The 18967-nt window shown below is 51.8% G+C and overlaps 1 protein-coding gene across 1 annotated transcript in view; it reads right to left on the minus strand.

Annotated features, from left to right (window-relative positions):
* Positions 1–15471, minus strand: part of UBAP2L (ubiquitin associated protein 2-like) — a gene marked incomplete at its 3' end in the record, with an annotated part of 21269 nt that extends 5798 nt beyond the window's left edge. The window contains exons 1-12 of the mRNA XM_009084282.1: positions 15339–15471; positions 14464–14541; positions 13217–13327; positions 9895–10063; positions 9534–9629; positions 8694–8739; positions 8321–8433; positions 6702–6761; positions 3476–3528; positions 2032–2117; positions 1473–1644; positions 496–697 (exon numbers count right to left, since the gene is read on the minus strand). Of these exons, the coding sequence (XP_009082530.1) occupies positions 496–697; positions 1473–1644; positions 2032–2117; positions 3476–3528; positions 6702–6761; positions 8321–8433; positions 8694–8739; positions 9534–9629; positions 9895–10063; positions 13217–13327; positions 14464–14541; positions 15339–15428 (1276 nt within the window). The remainder of the gene's footprint in view (positions 1–495; positions 698–1472; positions 1645–2031; positions 2118–3475; positions 3529–6701; positions 6762–8320; positions 8434–8693; positions 8740–9533; positions 9630–9894; positions 10064–13216; positions 13328–14463; positions 14542–15338) is intronic.
* Between the last annotated feature and the right edge of the window lie 3496 nt (positions 15472–18967).

The following is an 18967-nucleotide window of genomic DNA, read 5'->3' on the forward strand; positions in this document are numbered from 1 at the left end:
ACTAGCACTCAGCCACAGCAGGGCTCATCAGCTCATCTGAAAAGAGCCTCTCAATCCCTGTTTATTCCCTCATGCCTGCCCAGAGGTAGAGTTACCTCCTGGCATTCAACAGTTAGCAAATGGCATTCCCTTAAGAGATAACATCAGGTCAGCAGGGAGAGGAGACAAGTGTTGGTATTTGGGAGCTACTCTTCTGAGCTGCCCTTTGAGACTCTTTTCTCTGGCAGCTTTACACTGGGAAGTAGTTCTGCTCACTGTGAAAGGCTCAGGAATGTCAGATCCCTGGCCCTGAAGCTGCTGGAATGAACTGCTCCAAGTATGAGAGGAACAGGGAGAGACACTCAGGGAGAGATATTTCAGTCTCAGCAACTTGCAGCTGTGCTTCTTTTCACTTCTCCAGCTCCGTCCTGAACCTGTGACCAAGTTCTGCTGCATCTCTCCCATTTCTCCTCCCAGTCCTGGTGGAACACACTCCCTCCCTTTGCCTGTCCTTACCATACTGCACCAGGGCCGAGGTCTGTGTGCTGGATGCCATGTCCCAGGAGGCAGCAGTGGTGCTCCCAGCAGGCTGGGTGTGCTGGGCTGCCAGCTGAGCCAGGGCCTGGGCTGTCTTGAACTGCTCCAGGAACTGAGACCCTGTGGTGCTGCTGCCTTTGGCCTCCCCGACGTCACCAAAGCCTTTCCCCAACATGCTCACCTGCAATTGACAACAAAGTCAACACTTTCCAGGGCTTGGAACCTGACTCAGATGGCTCTTCACATGAGCCTGAGTGCACTGTGCCCTGCTGCTCCTCACTGGGAGGCTCAGCTTAAGACTCCTGAGCTCCAAATGCTCCCCTACTGCTGGCAGGGAGGGCTCAGCCCTCGTGGTGAGAGTTCAGGTGTGCTCATGGCATGGCACAGGGTCACAGGGGGTTACACACAAAGGTAACAGGGTCTTAAAAAAGTGTTAAATTATCCTCATGCATTGGTTGTACAAAGGTAACAGGGCCTTAAAAACGTGTTAAATTATCCTCATGCATTGGTTGCACTAAAAGAGAAACACCAGGAGAACTTCAGGTTTACAGTTCAGGTGGTTTTGACAATCATTCCTCAACTTTTTCAGCATTAAGGACACAATTTTGATCTCTTTTTGCTGAAGGTGCACAAAGCACCAGGTCTGTGCACATCCCTGACTCAGGAGCTGTCAGCATTCCAGCCCACATCAGTGCCACCTCTCAACCTGCTGTATTTCCCAGCCCTGGACCACAAGTTTCTCCTTTCCTCTGAGCAGGAAAGAAGCACATGTTGCAATTGTGACAAGGGCAACAGGGGAGGAATTACCCCAATTAAACAATGAACTTCAGGCTGCTGCACTTAGAGCAGACTGGCCAATCACCCAGCCCCAAAGAGTGAGCAGGTGGCAGGACTCTACTTCCCACATTGCCCAAACAGAGCAAACACAGCCAAACCCTCCCTGGCAGAGACCTTACCATGCTGTGGTGAGAGAAGGAGTTTCCAGAGGCAGGTTGGGATAGACCACTCTGCTTGGAATTGCTGAACACCAGTGGCTGGGCCAGGGAAGGAGTCTGGGATGACTCCAGGTTTGTTGACTCATTCTCCATGGAAGAGGGTGTCTTCCCTAGCAGGACTGCCAGATCGATTCTGGGAGAGAAAGAGGATAACCAGAGGTCAACACCAGCTCCCTCCCAGCTGTGACTCTACACACTGAAGGAATCTGCAGAACATTAACTCACAATTGCCAGCAGCAACCTCAAGAGGAGACACCAAGCAAGACCCTGCAGAGCCTTTGGCTTTAAAGCCCATTTGCCATTAATTTCACACAGCAATATGCCCTCAAACCTGAAGCAGCAGCAGCAGAGCCCTGGAAAACTCTAATCCAAGACCCAGAAACTCGACTTTTCTGTTGAAATCCATCTCACCCCATTCAGAGCTGCTGCATTTTAGCCAGCTGAAAGGTTCAGTCAGAGATGGCAAATTGCTCTGGGATTGGTGTGCCACTTTTGAACAGCATCCCCAAGGGGCTCTCACCTCTGTCCAGCTGTGATTGTCACATTCTCAGCAGGCAGAGGCACTGAAGACACGTTGGAGGCAGTGAAGATCTTTGTCTCTGACAGCTGAAAGGTAAGAAAGGGAAGAAGTCACAAATGAGAACACCTCAGGACTCTAAATAAAGCACATGAATGTTTGAGACAAAGAGCCACAGAAAAACCTCAACAAATTTAACTGGTTAGACTTCAACACTTGATTCCTATCACAATCAGCTTCTGTTTCACTGGTTTCTTCACAGCCAAGTGCACAAATCTCCTGCCAGTGAGAAAAAACACCCTTAAGTCCTGCAAATATCCTATGATCTACAAACCCAAAGGGCTGTTGGAGCCTTGGGCTGGGGCTGGAGTTGATGGTAACAGCACAGACCTGCAAAAACCTCTGCACAGGTAGGTGCAAGCACAGGTGGAGAACTCAAAGAGAAGCTTCAGACCCACAGTTAAAACTTCCAATGATTCTTGGATGATCTGACCAACAGATCTGCTTCAGCTATGCAAGGGAAAACAGCATTGCTCAAACATGGGTGGAGAGGAGGGGCAGTGACCACTTGTGGTTTAGCCTGGAGCATCTCTCAACATGAAGAACAGCTTCTATCCCAGAGGAGCTGCCAGAAACTGAACTGCCAGAGCTTAAAACCTCCATCCAGAACCCCTGGGAGCACCTGAAGAGGCAAGAAGGGCTCTCCAAGGCTCCTAGCACAGACCTGAGTGAGCAGGAAGCTGCTGGTGTCTCCAGACACAGCTGGAGCACTTCCCTCAGATGGTGCCTGGAAAGCAAATGCTTCTCCTTCTTGCCCATTCTGCAGGCTGAGCCAAAATGAGCTTGGCAAAACTAACAATCACACTAGAACAGTCCAAGCCTACTCCTGGAACAGAAGTCCTCCCTTGATTCAGAAAGGGGCTGAAGGCCATTTCAGAAGACACTGAGAGGCATCAAAAGCAGCTAACAGCATCCAATTCTCCCCTGAAGGAGATGCCAGGCAGGCAACAAAAGTTGGTGACACACCAAAGAGCACTCAGAAGGTAAAGCCAAGAAAGAGCTGCTGCTCCATCAAGTCCCAAGGACTACCAGAGGCACAAACCACTGCTGCCTCCTCCTTGGCATACAGTGTGCTCCAAGACAAACCTTCCCCAAAGGAGGAGCAGAGCAAGAGTCCTGTGAGGGCTCAGGCCAGATCCTGGAAGAATTCCATCCTGCAGCTCCAGGAAAGGAGAGGATCAGCCTTGATGCCCCAGGAGATCCCTTCCTGTCTTAGACAAGCTCTACTACACATATCCTTTAGGAGCTGTGATGATTCCTTATTCCAAATCTCCTGAAACTGGGAGCTCTGCCCACAGTTTGGTGAGGATGAGCTTTGAGCTCCCCTTGCAGCTCTGTTTGCTCAGCACACCCAGGGAGGGAGGAGAGGGCTTTAGAGAGTACCTACATCTTCATTCCAGTCCTCAGTGCCCCATTCTTCCGTCGCCGCCCTCCACGCACCTACAAGGACAACAACAGAGACACAAGTTACATGTGCATCAAGGCTCTGCCTGCAGCAGCTGGGGAAGCACTGGGGAGCTTTGCAAGCAGCCAGAAGGGTTTCTAGTTGCTGACCAGACAGGTTAAAGCAATCAATCCCAACCCACACCTCCAGGGGTACACCACCAGGTTTGCCTCTGCCTTGCTGGTGCAGACTGGGCTGGCAGAGAGGGATTGCTGGGCTGGCAGACAGGGCAGCACACACCTCCCAACACCCAGCAGGGGAGCTGAGCTTGGCAGGGAAGTCCCAGCATCATCCCCAGCCTCCCTGGGCCATTTCCCTGCCTTCCCCTTGCTCTGCAGTAGCTGTGGGATGGTGCACCCATGACCTCAGCAGCTGGGACAGAGCACCTCCCTCAGGGCCTTCCTGCAGCTCTGGGGCTGATCTCACCTCCCAGGTGACCCTCAAAGCCCAGGGGCAGCTGAGCCATTCCCAGGGTTCATCTTCCCCCCACCAAAAGTCTGGAAACCTCAGTGCACAGACCCTCCTGTGCACAGGCCAGTGGGGACCAGGAGGAAAATCAAAGGGGCTAAGGCATGCCTGCATTTTCTGTGACCAGAGAGATGCTCACAGTGAGCAGCTTGAAGCATCAGGGAGAGAAGTGGGACACCTCAGCCCCAATCCAACAATGCAATGGAAGCAAGCAAAATTTACCAGAAAACAAGAGTTTTGCCTGGTTGCATCTCCAACTTGTTCCAAACCTCAGGTCCAGCACAGCTTAACCTCTGTGCTTTGAATATTATGTGGCAACTTCCCAATCCACTTAGCAACTCAAATTTAGTCTGGGAGGAGAAGAGGAGCATTTCACCTCCCCAAAACCCTCAGAGCATAAACCCAGCACAGCCTGTTGTCAGCCCACCCAAACCAGATCCAAGCCTGACAGCACCAACAGGGTTAACCCTGGAGACACTCACAGGGATGGAACAAGTTGGCATCAGCCTCCTGATAAGCTGAAAGGTTTTTACAGCATAAAACATAGCATGAGAGGGAGAAGAACACTGTGGATTCTTCTGCAGGACACAGATCTCCCCATGCACACTTGAACTGCATATTTCAACAACTGCTTGGCCACAAATGGAGGACTGAGTGCACAAAATAAGGATATTATCAGTGAATTATTCTTTTTTTTCCAGTGTTGTTCTGCTTTGCTTGACAAGTTGAGCCAATTCAAGTAGCCTTCCAGGAGTTTTTCTTTTTATATTCCAGTTTGAAACACAGCTATTAATCCAACATGACCTCCTGGAGTGCCAAGAGTCTAAGGCACAGTACTCTACCCCTTCCTCCCCAGCCAGATGCACCAGGAGGAGTTCAATATTCAATGCAAAACACAAATGGGGTTTCAAAACCCACATTCCCCCATTCCTTAGACTTTCTGTGCCCTCACAGAAGCACTGGGAAGGCTCTCCTGGTTCCAGATTTTCAGGGACCAGAAACCCTTAGCAAGAGGTGGAGTGGGAGCTGGATGCAGCTAGCAGAGAGAGCAGGAAGGCAGGAGAGGTGCCCAAGTTTGTGCATGCAGGAGCACAGCACAGAGCTCTTGAGTCTTGCTTGGCTGGGGGAAACGAGAAGCAAAGCAAAGCAAAGCAAAGCAGCAGGAAAAGCTGAAGGAATTCCTGCAGATGACAAGCAGCCACTGCTGGGGTAGAGAGAAAACCAAAGACCTGCAGTGTCCAACCAGGAATGCTCCAGACAACTCCCACCCAGCACAGCAAGGGAAGTGTTCAAAGAAACCAAGTGTATCACTCCACCAGGCTCTTCCCAAGGGGAAAGCAATGACCTGGCCCTTCCAACACCACTCCAGAAGAGTTGTCTCCTGAATGTCTCTGCTTTCACACAGCCCTTCCAAGAGCTGTTGGTCTTTAAGCTTCTCCAGCCAGGAAAAGGAGGGGGAAAATCAACTTAAACCAACAGCATGTGCAAATATGACTGTGGTGAAGGAAAACAATTCCATTGTGTCTCCAAGACTTCCCTCCCCTCCCCAAATACACTATCTCTTCATTTCAAACTGGGAGATGAGCCCCAGCTTGCTGCTTCTACAGCCCACAGCAGTCTGATGTCTCTCCAGGACTGGATCCAGGCTCATCACCCCAGCCTGAAAGGGCTCCAGACCCAAAGGTCCCACTCTGCACCTCAAAGGAATGTCAATTCAAACACAGCCAAAGGGCAGCAAAGCCACAATGGCAGTGCTGGAGCAGATGGCCTTGTTCTGCCTGTGGAAGTTAAAGATTAATCCTGAGGTGAGGACCAGGAGACCTCCAACGCAGCAGACACACTCCATCGACATCTGCTGCCTTCAGGCCCTGCAAGAGACACTCCTTGACCCCCACACTCCTCCTCCACATTCCTTCTCCTGCCCTGACCTGCAGGAGTGAAGTGACAAGTTCCTCTGGAAGGTGCTTTGACTTCCAGACCTCAGGTTAGATGGAGGAAACAGTTGAAAATGATGTTGGCCTGATGGGATGGTGGGGGGGATAAGGCAAACTGGATCATCTCATGGGTGTCTCTTGGCTTCACAAAGCATAAAGGCAGAGCAGGAAAACATAGCCAGTGAGCAGCTTTGCCATCAAGCATCCTGGTGATCCCCAAATCCACCACCATCAGCATCTTCAGGGAGGGGAGGAGGAACAGCCAGGCAGCAGGAGCAGCCCTCAGGCACTGCTCAGCCACAGCAGCCACGAGCAGAGGCAAAGCACAGCGCGGGTTCAGCCAGCCCAAGTGCCCTTGCAGCAGTGCTGTGAGTCCAAGCAGGTCCAGCAGGGACCACTGCACAGGGACAACAACAAGTCACAGCTTTTGGGGTGTGAGGTGATGGGAATGAGCTGCCTTAGGCTTCCTGCCCTGGGGTGGGACACTCTGTCACCAGAACTGTGCACACAGAGCTGCTCTGGGCACCAAGGAGCAGTGGCTGAAGTGAGACTGGACATAATCCACAGGGCTTGGGGTTAGCCTCTCCCAGTTTATATTGGAGCTGTCAGCATTAGTAGAAGCACAGTGAAAACAAACACCAAATACTCATTAAAATGGACAAATGAAGAGAGAGAAGAATGACATATCCACAGATATTTCAGGCGGTTTAAAAAGGGCTGTGAGGTAAAGGTATCCTGGGCAGTTAGTGCACCTGGAGGTATCGTACCAGGAGCAGTGTCAAATTTTCGGGGGTAATTTGCCCCCTCACCCCCAATGAAATCAAGTCCTGAAACAAAACAAAACAGAAAACAAAGACAACCAGTGAAACTTTGACTTCCAGAACTGAAGGTGAGTTCCATTGCCCCCAAGTCCACACCAGCCACAAGGTACCTGTGGATATTGGTAATCAAAGAGATGTCTGTGGCTAACAAAGTGGAAAAACATGACCACACACATGGCACAGGTGACCAGCAGTGCTGCATGATACACTTACAGCTGATAAACTACAGCAAACTGGAGCTGTTCCATCAGAAAAATCCCCCCAACCACACTCTAACCCACAAAGCACCAACACAGGAGAAAACCAACCACACAGGAGCCTGTTCCCACCAGACAGTTAAACTTCCAGCACACAGAGCTCATCCACTCCCTTTTCCTTGCCCACACAGCTCCCTCCAGTATGGAAACGTGTTTCTCAGCTGCCAAGAGGGTGATCACTCAAACTGCTGCTGTTTTACACAAACAGCCTTATTTTCCCTTCTTCTTGCTTGAAGGAAACAAACAAAAAACCCAAACCCCAAACCCTAAATGAACAACCCCAAACACACTAACCATGTGCTGTAAAAGGTATCCCAGTTCTCCTTCCACAACTATCAGTTTTTCAGCACATACAAGGAACATGGAAGTGGCCTAAACACCACTAAGTGGAAGCTTCTTACACCCAACACTTGAACACTAATTTACTTGAAATTAGTAGATATATATTAGCAAACACTAACTGACTTGAATACTAATTGTGGAAAAGTACTTTGGCTTTGCAGTGTGCAACACTGCTCCCTAAAAACCCAACCAAACTACACTCAAACCCCTCCAAAAGTGCTACTGACAGTCAAGGACTGTCCCTGACACTGTGCTGTCACCACACTGCAAACCTGAGTTCACCTGTGTCTCACAACAGTGTGAAACAAACCCCAGAGCAGCAGTTTTCCAAGGCAGGAGAAGGTGCAGGGGCAGCTGAGTGTCCAGAACCACCCAGAGACATGTGTGTGCTTCCAGCAGGGATAGGAGGAGGAACTCCTTTGGGCTCATTTCTGTAGCAAAGTCTCATCCCACTGTGGTTTGAGCAAGGTGACCATGAAAGAGAGAATGTTCCTCATACCCAAATCAAGAGCAGGAGATCTGCTGTCAGTTATATCCTCTGGAGGATGCACCAAACATCAGGAGAACTTGGATTTGTTTATATTATTCATGGTGGTGTTAGGCCATGGGTTGGACTTGATGATCTCAAGAGGTCTTTTCCAACCTGATTGGCTCTGTGATCACACTGCAGTTTATAACAACACCTTTCCAAGCAGGAGCATGAGTTCTACTGGAGAACACAGGGAAGTGAGCGTTCCTGTGCCTCTGTCAGGCAGCAGCACACACCAGCTCACCCCAGAGCAATCATCCAGCTCCTCATTTCCAATGGGATCACCCAAAGGCTGCAAAAATCAGGGGCACAAATCCATCAAAGAACAACCTATTCCTGAGCCCAAGGCCTGCCCAGAACCATCTCAGTGCAACTGGATGGACACAAAACCCACTCCCCCTCACTACAAACCAGGGAATGTGTGTGAGGACACTTACTTGTGCCATCATCCGGCTCAAAGCTCCCAGTGTTGTTCCACGTGTTGTTGTTGCTATTCCCATAGTTCTCATCTGTGCTGGCTGGCTCAGCATAGTCAGCTGGGTTGAAAGTTCTGCAGGAAACACCAGCATGGAAATGTTCACTCTCTCTGCTGAAGCATTTTGAAAGCCACTGATCTTATTCAGAGCATGACACGTGCAGAGTCTCACAAGACAGTTGTCAACACAGGGAGAGCTTCACCACCCACCCCAGGTGTAGGTTAACATGGGGCAGTTTGGGTCTTCTGAACAGCACAAAGGAAATGGGAACACAAATGACTGACACAAACAGTTCTATTCATGCACAGAGTTTGGGTTTTGCAGTGAAACTTACCCCATGCCTTGGGCAGAGAATCTTCCCCCTCGCCGTCCAGAGCCACCTGCAAACACACACAAAGACAGAGCTGAGCGACTCTGGCTCTACGTCACCAGCAAGAGAACAACACATGGAGCTGTGATGCCCAGAATATGGGAGGATCTTCCTGAGCTGATGGGATCTTCAGCAGATGCATGGGAATGAGCTGAGCTGCCTGGCAGCATGATTCCAGGCTCAGCTGAGGTTTCCAGCTGGCACAAACCATTAAGGACTGCACCCCAGGTATTCATTTCTGGAGGGTGTGACCTCAGCAACAACTCTGAGCAGCAGATTTTGGGGAAGAATTCATTTCTGCCCCTCTCAAGCCCAAGCTGAGTGCTCAGACACACAGGCAAGAACAAGGAGGACCAATTCTGATGCTGCCAAGCCATTGGCCAAGCTGCCAAAGAGTCACCTTAGGTGTTTTAACTTCCACCTTTGTAACAAAGCCTGATTTTTTTCCAGCTCCATGGATGGGATGCAGGAACTAGATGCTGTTGCATGGGGAAGCAAAGTGTAGGCACTAAGTGTAAGCATGAGCACAAAAAAAATCAAGTTTCATAGTATGTTAAGGGCCCTAGAGATCATCCAGTCTCAACCCCCTGCCCTGGGCAGGGACATCTCCTACCAGAGCAGGTTGCTCAAGGCTTTAGCCAACCTGGAATGAACACTGTCAGGGTTGGGGCTTATTTACTACTGAAAATCAAGGGCTTACTTTCAGTTTGGCAATTCCTTCCACAAAAGAGGCTTTCAAACCTCATAGAGATGGGATAAACTGATGTCATTCTTCTCCTTCCACCCCTCAGACCCTGTGTGTACCTCGGCCTCGTCCACGGCCTCGTCTCCCTCTTTCCGTGCCTCTTCCAGAGGATCCCCCACTCTTCCCACCATCCAGTCCATTCTCCTGGCCCCGAACTGCAAGGCAGAACAATGCAAAGACCATTTCAAGCCTCCTCCTGCTTTAGGGGGGACACCAGCCCAGCCCTCAGATCCCAGAGTGCAGTGCTGGGTGGGACACCACATCACTACGCACTCTTGGATTCAAGCTGATGGCGTTGAGGGTATCACCCGGAGAATCATCTCAGGGGAGCACCAAACAGATCAACACACACACACAGAGGAGGGTTTCCTCACGAAGTGCCTGTGGGAGGGTTTGGGGGGATCAAAGGGCAGGCCATACACTCTCTGCCACGGGTGGTGCCTCTCCCCCGCCGTGGTGGTCCCCCACGTCGCCTGCTGAAGTCACGATCCCTCTCCCGGTTCTCTTTGCTCTCCTCACTGGGCTCTGTCTGTCCACTCTCCTTCTGCCCCGAGACACCCTTCTTCTTCCCCACCATCTCCCAGGAATGCTGAAGGGGAAAGAGATTAATCAGAGTTTGAGCAGTGCAAGACACGAATACACAGAGATTAAACATCCTCCAGAGTGTAACAAAGGTCTCTGGAAAAATGGTTTCCAAATCAATTTTCTTTTGAGGAGTCATAGCATGTTAAGGGGTTGGAATGGACCTTAGAGATCATCTAGTGCCAACCCCTTGCCCTGGGCATGGACATCTCCCAGAGCAGGTTGCTTAAGGCTTTAGCCAACCTGGGATGAACAGTGGCAGGGGTGGGGGATCCCCAGCCTCTCCCCTGGGGCATCCACAGCCTCTCCCTGGGGCATCCACAGCCTCTCCCTGGGGCATCCACAGCCTCTCCCTGGGGCATCCACAGCCTCTCCCTGGGGCATCCACAGCCTCTCCCTGGGGCATCCACAGCCTCTCCCTGGGGCATCCACAGCCTCTCCCTGGGGCATCCACAGCCTCTCCCTGGGGCATCCACAGCCTCTCCCTGGGGCATCCATAACCTCCTTGACATCCACAACCTCCCTGGGGCACCCAGAGCCTCCTTGAGGTATCCACAACCTCCCTGGGAACCTGTGCCTGTATCTCACCACCCTTACAGGAAAAAACTCTTTCCTAATATCTAATCTAAATTTCTTCTAATCTATCCCCATTACTCCTTGTCCTGTCCCTGCAGTTCCTAACCAAGTCCTTTGCAGCTTCCCTGGAGCCCCCTCAGATCCTGGTAGGCTGCTCTGAGGTCTCCACACAACCTTCTCCTCTCCAGGCTGAACAACCCCAATTCTCTCCTTAGTGAAGCTGCTCTGATCCTTTATCAGCTCTGTGGCCTCCTCTGGACTTGCTTCATGTCCTTCTCATGTTGGGGATGCCAGAACTGTGTGCAGGACTCCAGGTGTGGCCTCACCAGAGCAGAGGGGAAAAATCACCTGCCTTGACCTGCTGCCCACACTCCTTGTAGCCCAGGACAGTGTGGGCTGAGTCTATCAGCTCCTTCCTTCAAGGAAAGCTTCCTTACAGCTGCCTGTAAGGAAGGCATAGGGTTTGAGGGAATAGGTGACAAGGCACACGGTGGGATTGTTGGGGTGTCCTGTGCATGGCCAAGAGTTGGACTCAATGACCCTTGTGGGTCCCTTCCAGCTCAATATTCTGTGACTTAATTCTATTTCTGCAACTGACAATTTCTGATACTTGAGTTCAAAGCAGGGATAAATATACCTTGTCTAGGGGAAAAAAAACCTGCCATGTCACACAGGTCACTGGGAGCTCTGAGAATAACCCAGGCCAATGTTCCCAAGTGCTCTCAGCATTTTGGGGTGAGTTCTGCCCTCAGATGCAGATTAACAAATCCCTCCCCCAACAGCAGCTCAGATGGAAAGAAGCATCAGAGTTTATCCAACAGGCAAGTTCAACTCATCCCAAGTTCAGCTGAAGAAGTTAAGATGCTATAGGCCTGGAGCCCTTTATTTTAGGACAGTTTCATACCCTTAAACTGATGCTGCACACTAACAACTAAAACCAGTCACAAGTCATTGACAAATACCTGAAAACAACTGGCAGAGAAGCCAACAGCTGGTGTTGGGTGGCAGCACTCAGGGACAATGACAAAAACCCCAACACTACAGAGGCACAAACTGCCAAGGCTGCCGAAGTCTCTCTCCAGAGGTATCTGGCTCAGAAGGAAACTAAGGAAAATGTTTACTTGGAATACTGTGATTTTAAGCAAACCTAACCCAACATCCAGATCACACCTGCTTGTCTCCTGTTTGAAATCCAGTGTGTTCTCAGCCCCCAACTCAGCAGCTGAGCTCTCCCACCAGCATCTGAGCAATTAGCAGGATTGTTTCTATCAGAAAATTCCCTTTCTGGGATTGCTGCACAGCTGGATCCAGACCAGAGGCAGCTCCTCCAAGCAGTGCAGAGACCACAGAGCTGGAGCAGTGGCAGCCCAGGGCTCACCCCACCTGTCCTTGCAGACCTCACCCTGCTGAGCCTCTCAGCTGCTCCAAGAAAGGTGCTGCACCCTGTCCTGGATGCTTCTCTCAGAGCACTGTGTGTCCCTAGGAAGTGGTTTGTTCTCTGACTAGGAGTCACAAGAGATGTGGAGGAAAACAGTCATGGCAGAGCTGTGTCTCAGTAACGCACATCCACATCATCCCTTTTAGAAAGGGTTTTCCAACAGCTGTTTTGGTCACTTGGCAATGGAAAGGGCTCTCTAAAGACAAGGAGGAACATGGACATGTGCTGCACAGGACTTGGCCAGTGCCAAAGCAAGCACAGCACCTGACACTGGGGAGCAGCTCTGACACACAGACACAGCCCAGGGTGTCCAGCTCATCCCAGGGCTAATCATGGGGGAGAAACGAGCTAATGCATAATATTCTACAAAGAGTTCAGTCAACTCCAGCCAAACCAGGAGGATACATGGGATCAGCAGCAGTTTGGAAGGATCTGACATTTGTATGATTGCTGGGCTGAAACAGAACTTACATCTCCATCTTTGTCACCAAACAGTGGCATCCTGACCTGACATTTGTATGATTCCTAGGCTGAAACAGAACTTGCATCTCCGTCTTTGTCACCAAACAGTGGCATCCTGAACACAGGGGGAAGGTTCCTCCTTGCCCTCAGAGCTCACCTTGGCTAGCCTGAGACAGGCAGCTGTGTGAGGGACAGCAGTGAAGCCCAACTCCACAGAAAACAGCAAAAAGACCCTCAGAAACATGGCATGGGCAGCAGCACACAAGGCAGTCAGTGCAGAGAAGTGAATTTGGGGCCAGAGACACAAGAACTACATGAGTAACAGGAACCAGAGCTGATACACACCTGCCTTGTAACACAACCACTCAGCCCTGGTGGGGAGAGGTAGTTCCTTCACACTCAGCAGTGTGAAAGCACACACAGGTGTTACTGCAGTATTGTTGGAGTGCTTGGATTAACAGGGATGGGAAGGAGATGATTTATTGCATTTCCCCACCATTCCTTCAGGCCTGGGCTGCACTCACAGTCTGTGTGAGCCCAGGGTGGGCAGTGACCAGCAGCCAGGCCACAGCCACACTGGTGAACTAGTCAGTCTCATCTCATCCTGACACTACTGGATGCCTCACTCCCAAAGATGCAGCTACACTGAGCTAGGCCCCAGCAGCCCCCAGACCCCAACCCTACCGTGTCTGGATTGCCCTCCAGCAGCACATTGATGGCTCTGTTCACATCCCCATTGCAGTCATGCAGAGCAATCACACACTCATCCTGGTTCTTGCCCGTGATGTCGATCAGCTGCAGAGAAGACAACACCATGGTCAGTATGTTCCAAACCAAGATAGCACCTAAAATCTCTATGGATCCCTCAGGAGACAACCAGCAATCAATCTTACCCAAAACCTGTCAGGGCTTGGGAGTCTCCTCAACCTTTTCAGCTGAACTGTGACCCTCAGCAAGAAGCAACTGAGGGTGAGAATCTCTGAGTTACCATTGTTTCACCGTGACCCAACCTACAACCCATTTTTGTCAGGGTAACACCATTCCCTGTGCACTGGGGAACAAACCTGAGGCTCAGCTAGGCCAAGGGCAGGTGCTGGACCTGCACTGGGTGCACAAACATAAGCTGGGGGAGAAGGGCTGCAGAGCAGACATGAGGAAAAGGACTTGGGGTGTGGGTTGACGAGAAGCTTAACATGATTCAACCACATGCACTGGCAGGTCAGAAAGCCAACACTGTCCTGGCCTCATCCCCACCGTGTGAGGGGGAATTCTGTCCCCCTGCTCTGCCCAGGTGAGACCTCACCTGCAGTGCAGCCTCCAGCCCTGGGCCTCAGCATGGGAAGTGTGTGGAGCTGCTGGAGTGAGTCCAGAGGCCATGGAGATGCTCCAAGGGCTGGAGCAGCTCTGCCACGGAGCCAGGCTGAGAGCTGCTGGTGTGCAGCCTGGGGAAGAGAAGCTCCAGGGAGACCTTAGAGCTCCTTCCAGTGCCTAAAGGGGCTCCAAGAGAGCTGGAGAGGGACTTGGGACAAGGGATGGAGGGATAGGACACAGGGAATGGCTTCCCACTGCCAGAAGGCAGAGTTAGATGGGCTATTAGGAAGGAATTCTTCCCTGGGAGGGTGCTGAGGGGCTGGAATAGATTTCCTAGAGCACCTCTGGCTGCTCCAACCCTGGAAGTGTTCCAGGCCAGGTTGGATGGAGCTTGGAACAACCTGGGCTGATGGAAGGTGTCCCTGCCCATGGCAGGGGGGGTGGGACCGGATGGGCTTTAAAGTCCCTTATGATCCAAACTGTTCCATGATATGACTCTATGAAGCCAGCCCAAGGAAATCCAGGGAGCAGACAGGTTCCTCCCAGCCCCCAGCATTTCTGGTACTCCCAGTATTGATCTCTCCTTCCTGCCAGGCTTCACCTTCCCTTTCCACACTCACTTGTTTCACCTTCTCCTCAAAGTCAGCGTCGTTGTGGTCCGAAATCATCTGTGCAAGTCGAATCTGTTCCGCAGTGGCCTAAGGAAATCAGAGAGAGAGAGAGGGAGTGGTTAGAGCAATGAGAGCAGTGCACTTCCAAACCTTCCTCCAAAGGCTGTTCTGCTTCCATGAGATCTCTGAGAAGGAACCAGTACTGCAAAGAGAAGGTGCAAACAAGGGTCAGAAAAGGAAAGCTTCAGGGATGAGTGAGAGGGATTCAGAGATTTCCTTCTCAGTGAGATGAAAAAGGAGTGAGCAAGGAGAGTCTGGGAGAGAGGGATGTACTGCTGGATGGTCTCATGGCACCAGGGGAGCAGCAGCCACCAAAGCCAAGTCTGTTCTCGTAGCATCATAGTACATCAAGGGGTTGGAATGGATTTTGGAGACCATCTACTCCCAAGCTCCTGCCCTGGGCAGGGACAGATTTCCTTCTCAGTGAGATGAAAAAGGAGTGAGCAAGGAGAGTCTGGGAGAGAGGGATGTACTGCTGGATGGTCTCATGGCACCAGGGGAGCAGCAGCCACCAAAGCCAAGTCTGTTCTCGTAGCATCATAGTACATCAAGGGGTTGGAATGGATTTTGGAGACCATCTACTCCCAAGCTCCTGCCCTGGGCAGGGACCACTTCACTTCCAAAGTCAGCAGGGAATGGTCAGAGGGAAGCAAAACCACATCTCCCACTTGGAAACACCACACAGAACCCTCCCAGCAGTGCCTGCCCCGTTACCCTGGCACACAGGGAGCCGGTTGGGTGAGCCCAGCCCTGGGTGCCAGGCCAGGCAGGGGTGCCAGGTCTCCACCTCCAAGCTCCCTGGTTTCCATGGCCACTGCCCTTACCTGCGGCCGCTGCTTGTGCTGCGTCTGGCTCTGTGTCTGTGTCTGCTCCCAGCTGCCCCGGGCTCGGGGGGTGCCCACCGATGTCATCATTTACAGTATATACAAATAACAGTATTTACAAGGTAGAGCTCTGTGGTGGGGCAGGGGGGGAGAGAGAACACACTGTTAGCAACCAAAAGCAAAAGGCAGCACCTAGGCTGAGCAATCACATGGGGAACACAGTCAGGAGAGCTGTTCTAGGCCTCCACCCTCCCCACCACGGCTCCAGGTGGGAGCAAACAGGCCCCAGGAGAAGAGAATCAGGGTCACAGAGTGATTTGGGTTGGAAGGGCCTTAAGGCTCATCCAATCCCACCCCTTGCCATGGGCAGGGACACCTCCCACCAGCCCAGGTGGCTCCAAGCCCCATCCAGTCTGGCCTGGAACACTCCCAGGGATGGAGCACCCACAGCTTCTCTGGGCAACCTGTGCCAGTGTCTCACCATCCTCCCAGGGAGGAATTCCTTCCCAATATCCCATCCCTTCCTGCCCTCTGGCAGTGGGAAGCCATACCCTGTGTCCTATCCCTCCAACCCTTGTCCCAAGTTCCTCTCCAGCTCTCTTGGAGCTCCTTTAGGCACTGGAAGGAGCTCTGACGTCTCACTGGAGCCTTCTCTTCTCCAGGTGGACACCAACAGCTCTCCCAGCCTGGCTCCATGGCTGAGGAGCCTCAGAATTATGGAATGTTTTGGTTTGGGAGGAACCTTAAGGATCATCCAGTGCCACCCCCTGCCATGGGCAGAGACACCTCCCACCAGCCCAGGTGGCTCCAAGCCCCATCCAGTCTGGCCTGGAACACTCCCAGGGATGGAACAGCCACAGGTTCTCTGGGCAACCTGTGCCAGTGTCTCACCACCCTCAGTCTGAAAAAACCTCTTCTTACACCTAATTTCCACCAACCCTCCTCAGTTTGAAGCCATTCCCTGGCCTTGGGGCAAAGGGTTTAACACCTTGTTGTTGAAATAAGTGTGTGAGTAGACATGGATTTGCCATGAGCACAAGTTGAGGCTCAGCTGGAGCAGGAAACCTTGAAAAAAGCTCCAAAGGAACTTCCTTTGGAGAACAGAACATCTCAGAGCCTCAGACACATCAGCCACTTCCCCTTCTCCATTCTTGCTTTCAAAGCAGGGCAGGGGAAGCAGAAACACTCCAGCAATAAGTGGTCTGTGGGATTTATTACTTTCAGAAAACCTCCCCTGCAGAACTGCCTGTTTCTGTTTGCTTCGATGATTCCCCAAAACTAGAAAAAAAAATATCTTCTTGTCTTGATTAAAAACATACCAAAAACGTGAACAAGATGTCGACAAGGAATAACAGACAGTAACACTGATAGGTAGCTCCTTGAGGCAAAAAATCCCAAGGAGAGTTCAGGCCTTGTGAGTGTGGAGTGTCCAAAGCAAGTGGAGTTTTCTAACCTCACCCTGGGCTTCAGGGCAGAGCCCAACCCAGGGGTTAGAGCAAGATTAGCACCAAGGTGTGTTACCTTCCAGGCACAAGGGATGCCAGAGACATCTCATGGCACTTGGCAGGACTCCACTTCCAAGCCCCCAAAATCTCAATAATCACAGAGTTCATGGTTTTCTACTTCATTACCAAGACCACAAAGCCTTTCCCCAAAGCAGGAGGGCCTGATCCCAGTGCTTGGGACAGGGCAAGGAGCCACAGACAGAGAGTAAGAGCAGGGAGGGAAGCTGAGAAGGACAATCCAACCTGCAGGACACAATCCAGGGCAGTACAGAGGGAGACCTGCAGTGCCAAGCACAGAAGCTCGGAGAAATCCTGGGAAGAGCTGAGGAGTCTCCACTCAACATGGTGGGAAATCCTTCCCAAAAGCAGGAAGTCCCTATTCTGGATGCATCCCACCCCATGCTGCTCCCACCAGCACCTCTGGAGGCAAGTTTCCACGCAATTCCTCCCACAGCTCCACACAAAACCTCAGCAGTTCCCCCTTTGTGGCCACCAATCCCTCACAGCAACTTAACACCACACTTTTCCAGCTATCCAGTGCCAAGGTCTCTTATCAGGAACTGATCCAAGCTACCTTTGCAGCCACCAGGAGCCCCTGAGGTGTGGGGGGAGAGCATCAAGCCTGAGGTAGAGCAGACAAAGCCTCCTGGGCCCCCCAGCCATCCCCTCCATGCAGGATTCTTCCCCACTCTACTCATTTTCACCCACCAACTCTACATCTCGTCCAGTTCCAAGTGTTTCACTCACAATTTGTCATATTAACCCAACCCAGCACAGACCTGTGGGCCCAGAGGGAAGTAATCCTGCAGCAACCCAAGCTGAGAATTCCCTGGGCTGCAGTTTCAGAGCCCCAACTTTGGGCAGTGCCCTGGCATTACCCAGCAGCTGCTCTGCCCTGCTCTGCTGCATCACTGCCACCAGCAGCATGACTATTTGCCCTTTAACATACCAAAAAACCCACAAGAAAAACATCTACCACAGAAACATCAGCAAAGCCCTGACCTTGCTGAGGCTCTGGGGTGAGGGATGTCCCCACACACTGCCCTGAGGAACGAGGACTTGGCTGCTGGTAATTTATCCCTCAGTGGGGGAATCTGAGCACAGATCATAGGCAGAACATGGTTATCCCAACTCCTGTGCTGGGCTCACACACAGGGTGAGTTTCCCAGTTCAGAGATGTCCTCATGGCATGTGTTGCACCTCTTCTTTTACCCCAGCAAACCCACACAGATTCACCAAGAAGGATAGAGAGGAAAGGGCAGCTCCAGGCAAAGAAAGGGATCACCCCAGAGCACTGGTAGTACCATCCCAGAGCACTAGTGTTATCCCCAGCTCTGGTGTTATCCCCCCAGAGCTCTGGTGTTACCCCAGGCAGTGCCAACCCCTCAGACTAGGGACTCAGACAAGAGTTAGAAAAAACTAGAAGCTTCACAGCTACAGGTTACAACACCTCCTGGCCAAAGATGCTGCACTAAACTCAAGGTGCTTTACTGTTATCCCTCTTCCTTTCCAGCCTACACATGCCTGCCAGGCCTGGAGGAGAGTCTCAGCCACCCCAAGGTGAGGTGTGGAGTCTCTGCATAAAGAGGGGATACAAAAATTTAACCAATGTTCATTTTATTAAGAGGTCAGGCACATTACAGTTTCAGAACCAGGATCTGTGAGTCCTGTGGCTCCCCCCAGTAGGGCCAGACCTGCTGGGTGAGTCCTGGCACAGCCCCGGCCTCAGTTTCCCTTCTCTGTTCATACAGAAAACAGGTATTTCCATCCCATTCCATCAAAGCTTAATTAACACCCGTGAAAGGCCACGAAGCTCTGACAGAAAGCTGCAGAGAGGGAGGAAAAACACTCAGAAAATGATTTGCCTGCGACGTGGGGTGAGAACAACCCCCAAAAAGAGGGTTAGGGTGCGACGATTTCCCCGTGGAGCTGCAAAGAGCCAGAGCAGAGGGTTCAGGGGTGATGCCACCACAGATGCCACCACAACACCCCCCAGTTTGGAGCTGATGAGCACGGGGGGAGACCCCCGCGGGGCACAGAGACCCCGAGCCGGGGTGGGGGCACCGAGCTGCCCCGGGACCCCCACGGGATGGAGAGCCCCGAGCCGGGGCGGAGATGCCCGGG

Source organism: Acanthisitta chloris, unplaced genomic scaffold (genome assembly GCF_000695815.1).
Source record: "Acanthisitta chloris isolate BGI_N310 unplaced genomic scaffold, ASM69581v1 scaffold4311, whole genome shotgun sequence".
NCBI classification, from domain to species: domain Eukaryota; kingdom Metazoa; phylum Chordata; class Aves; order Passeriformes; family Acanthisittidae; genus Acanthisitta; species Acanthisitta chloris.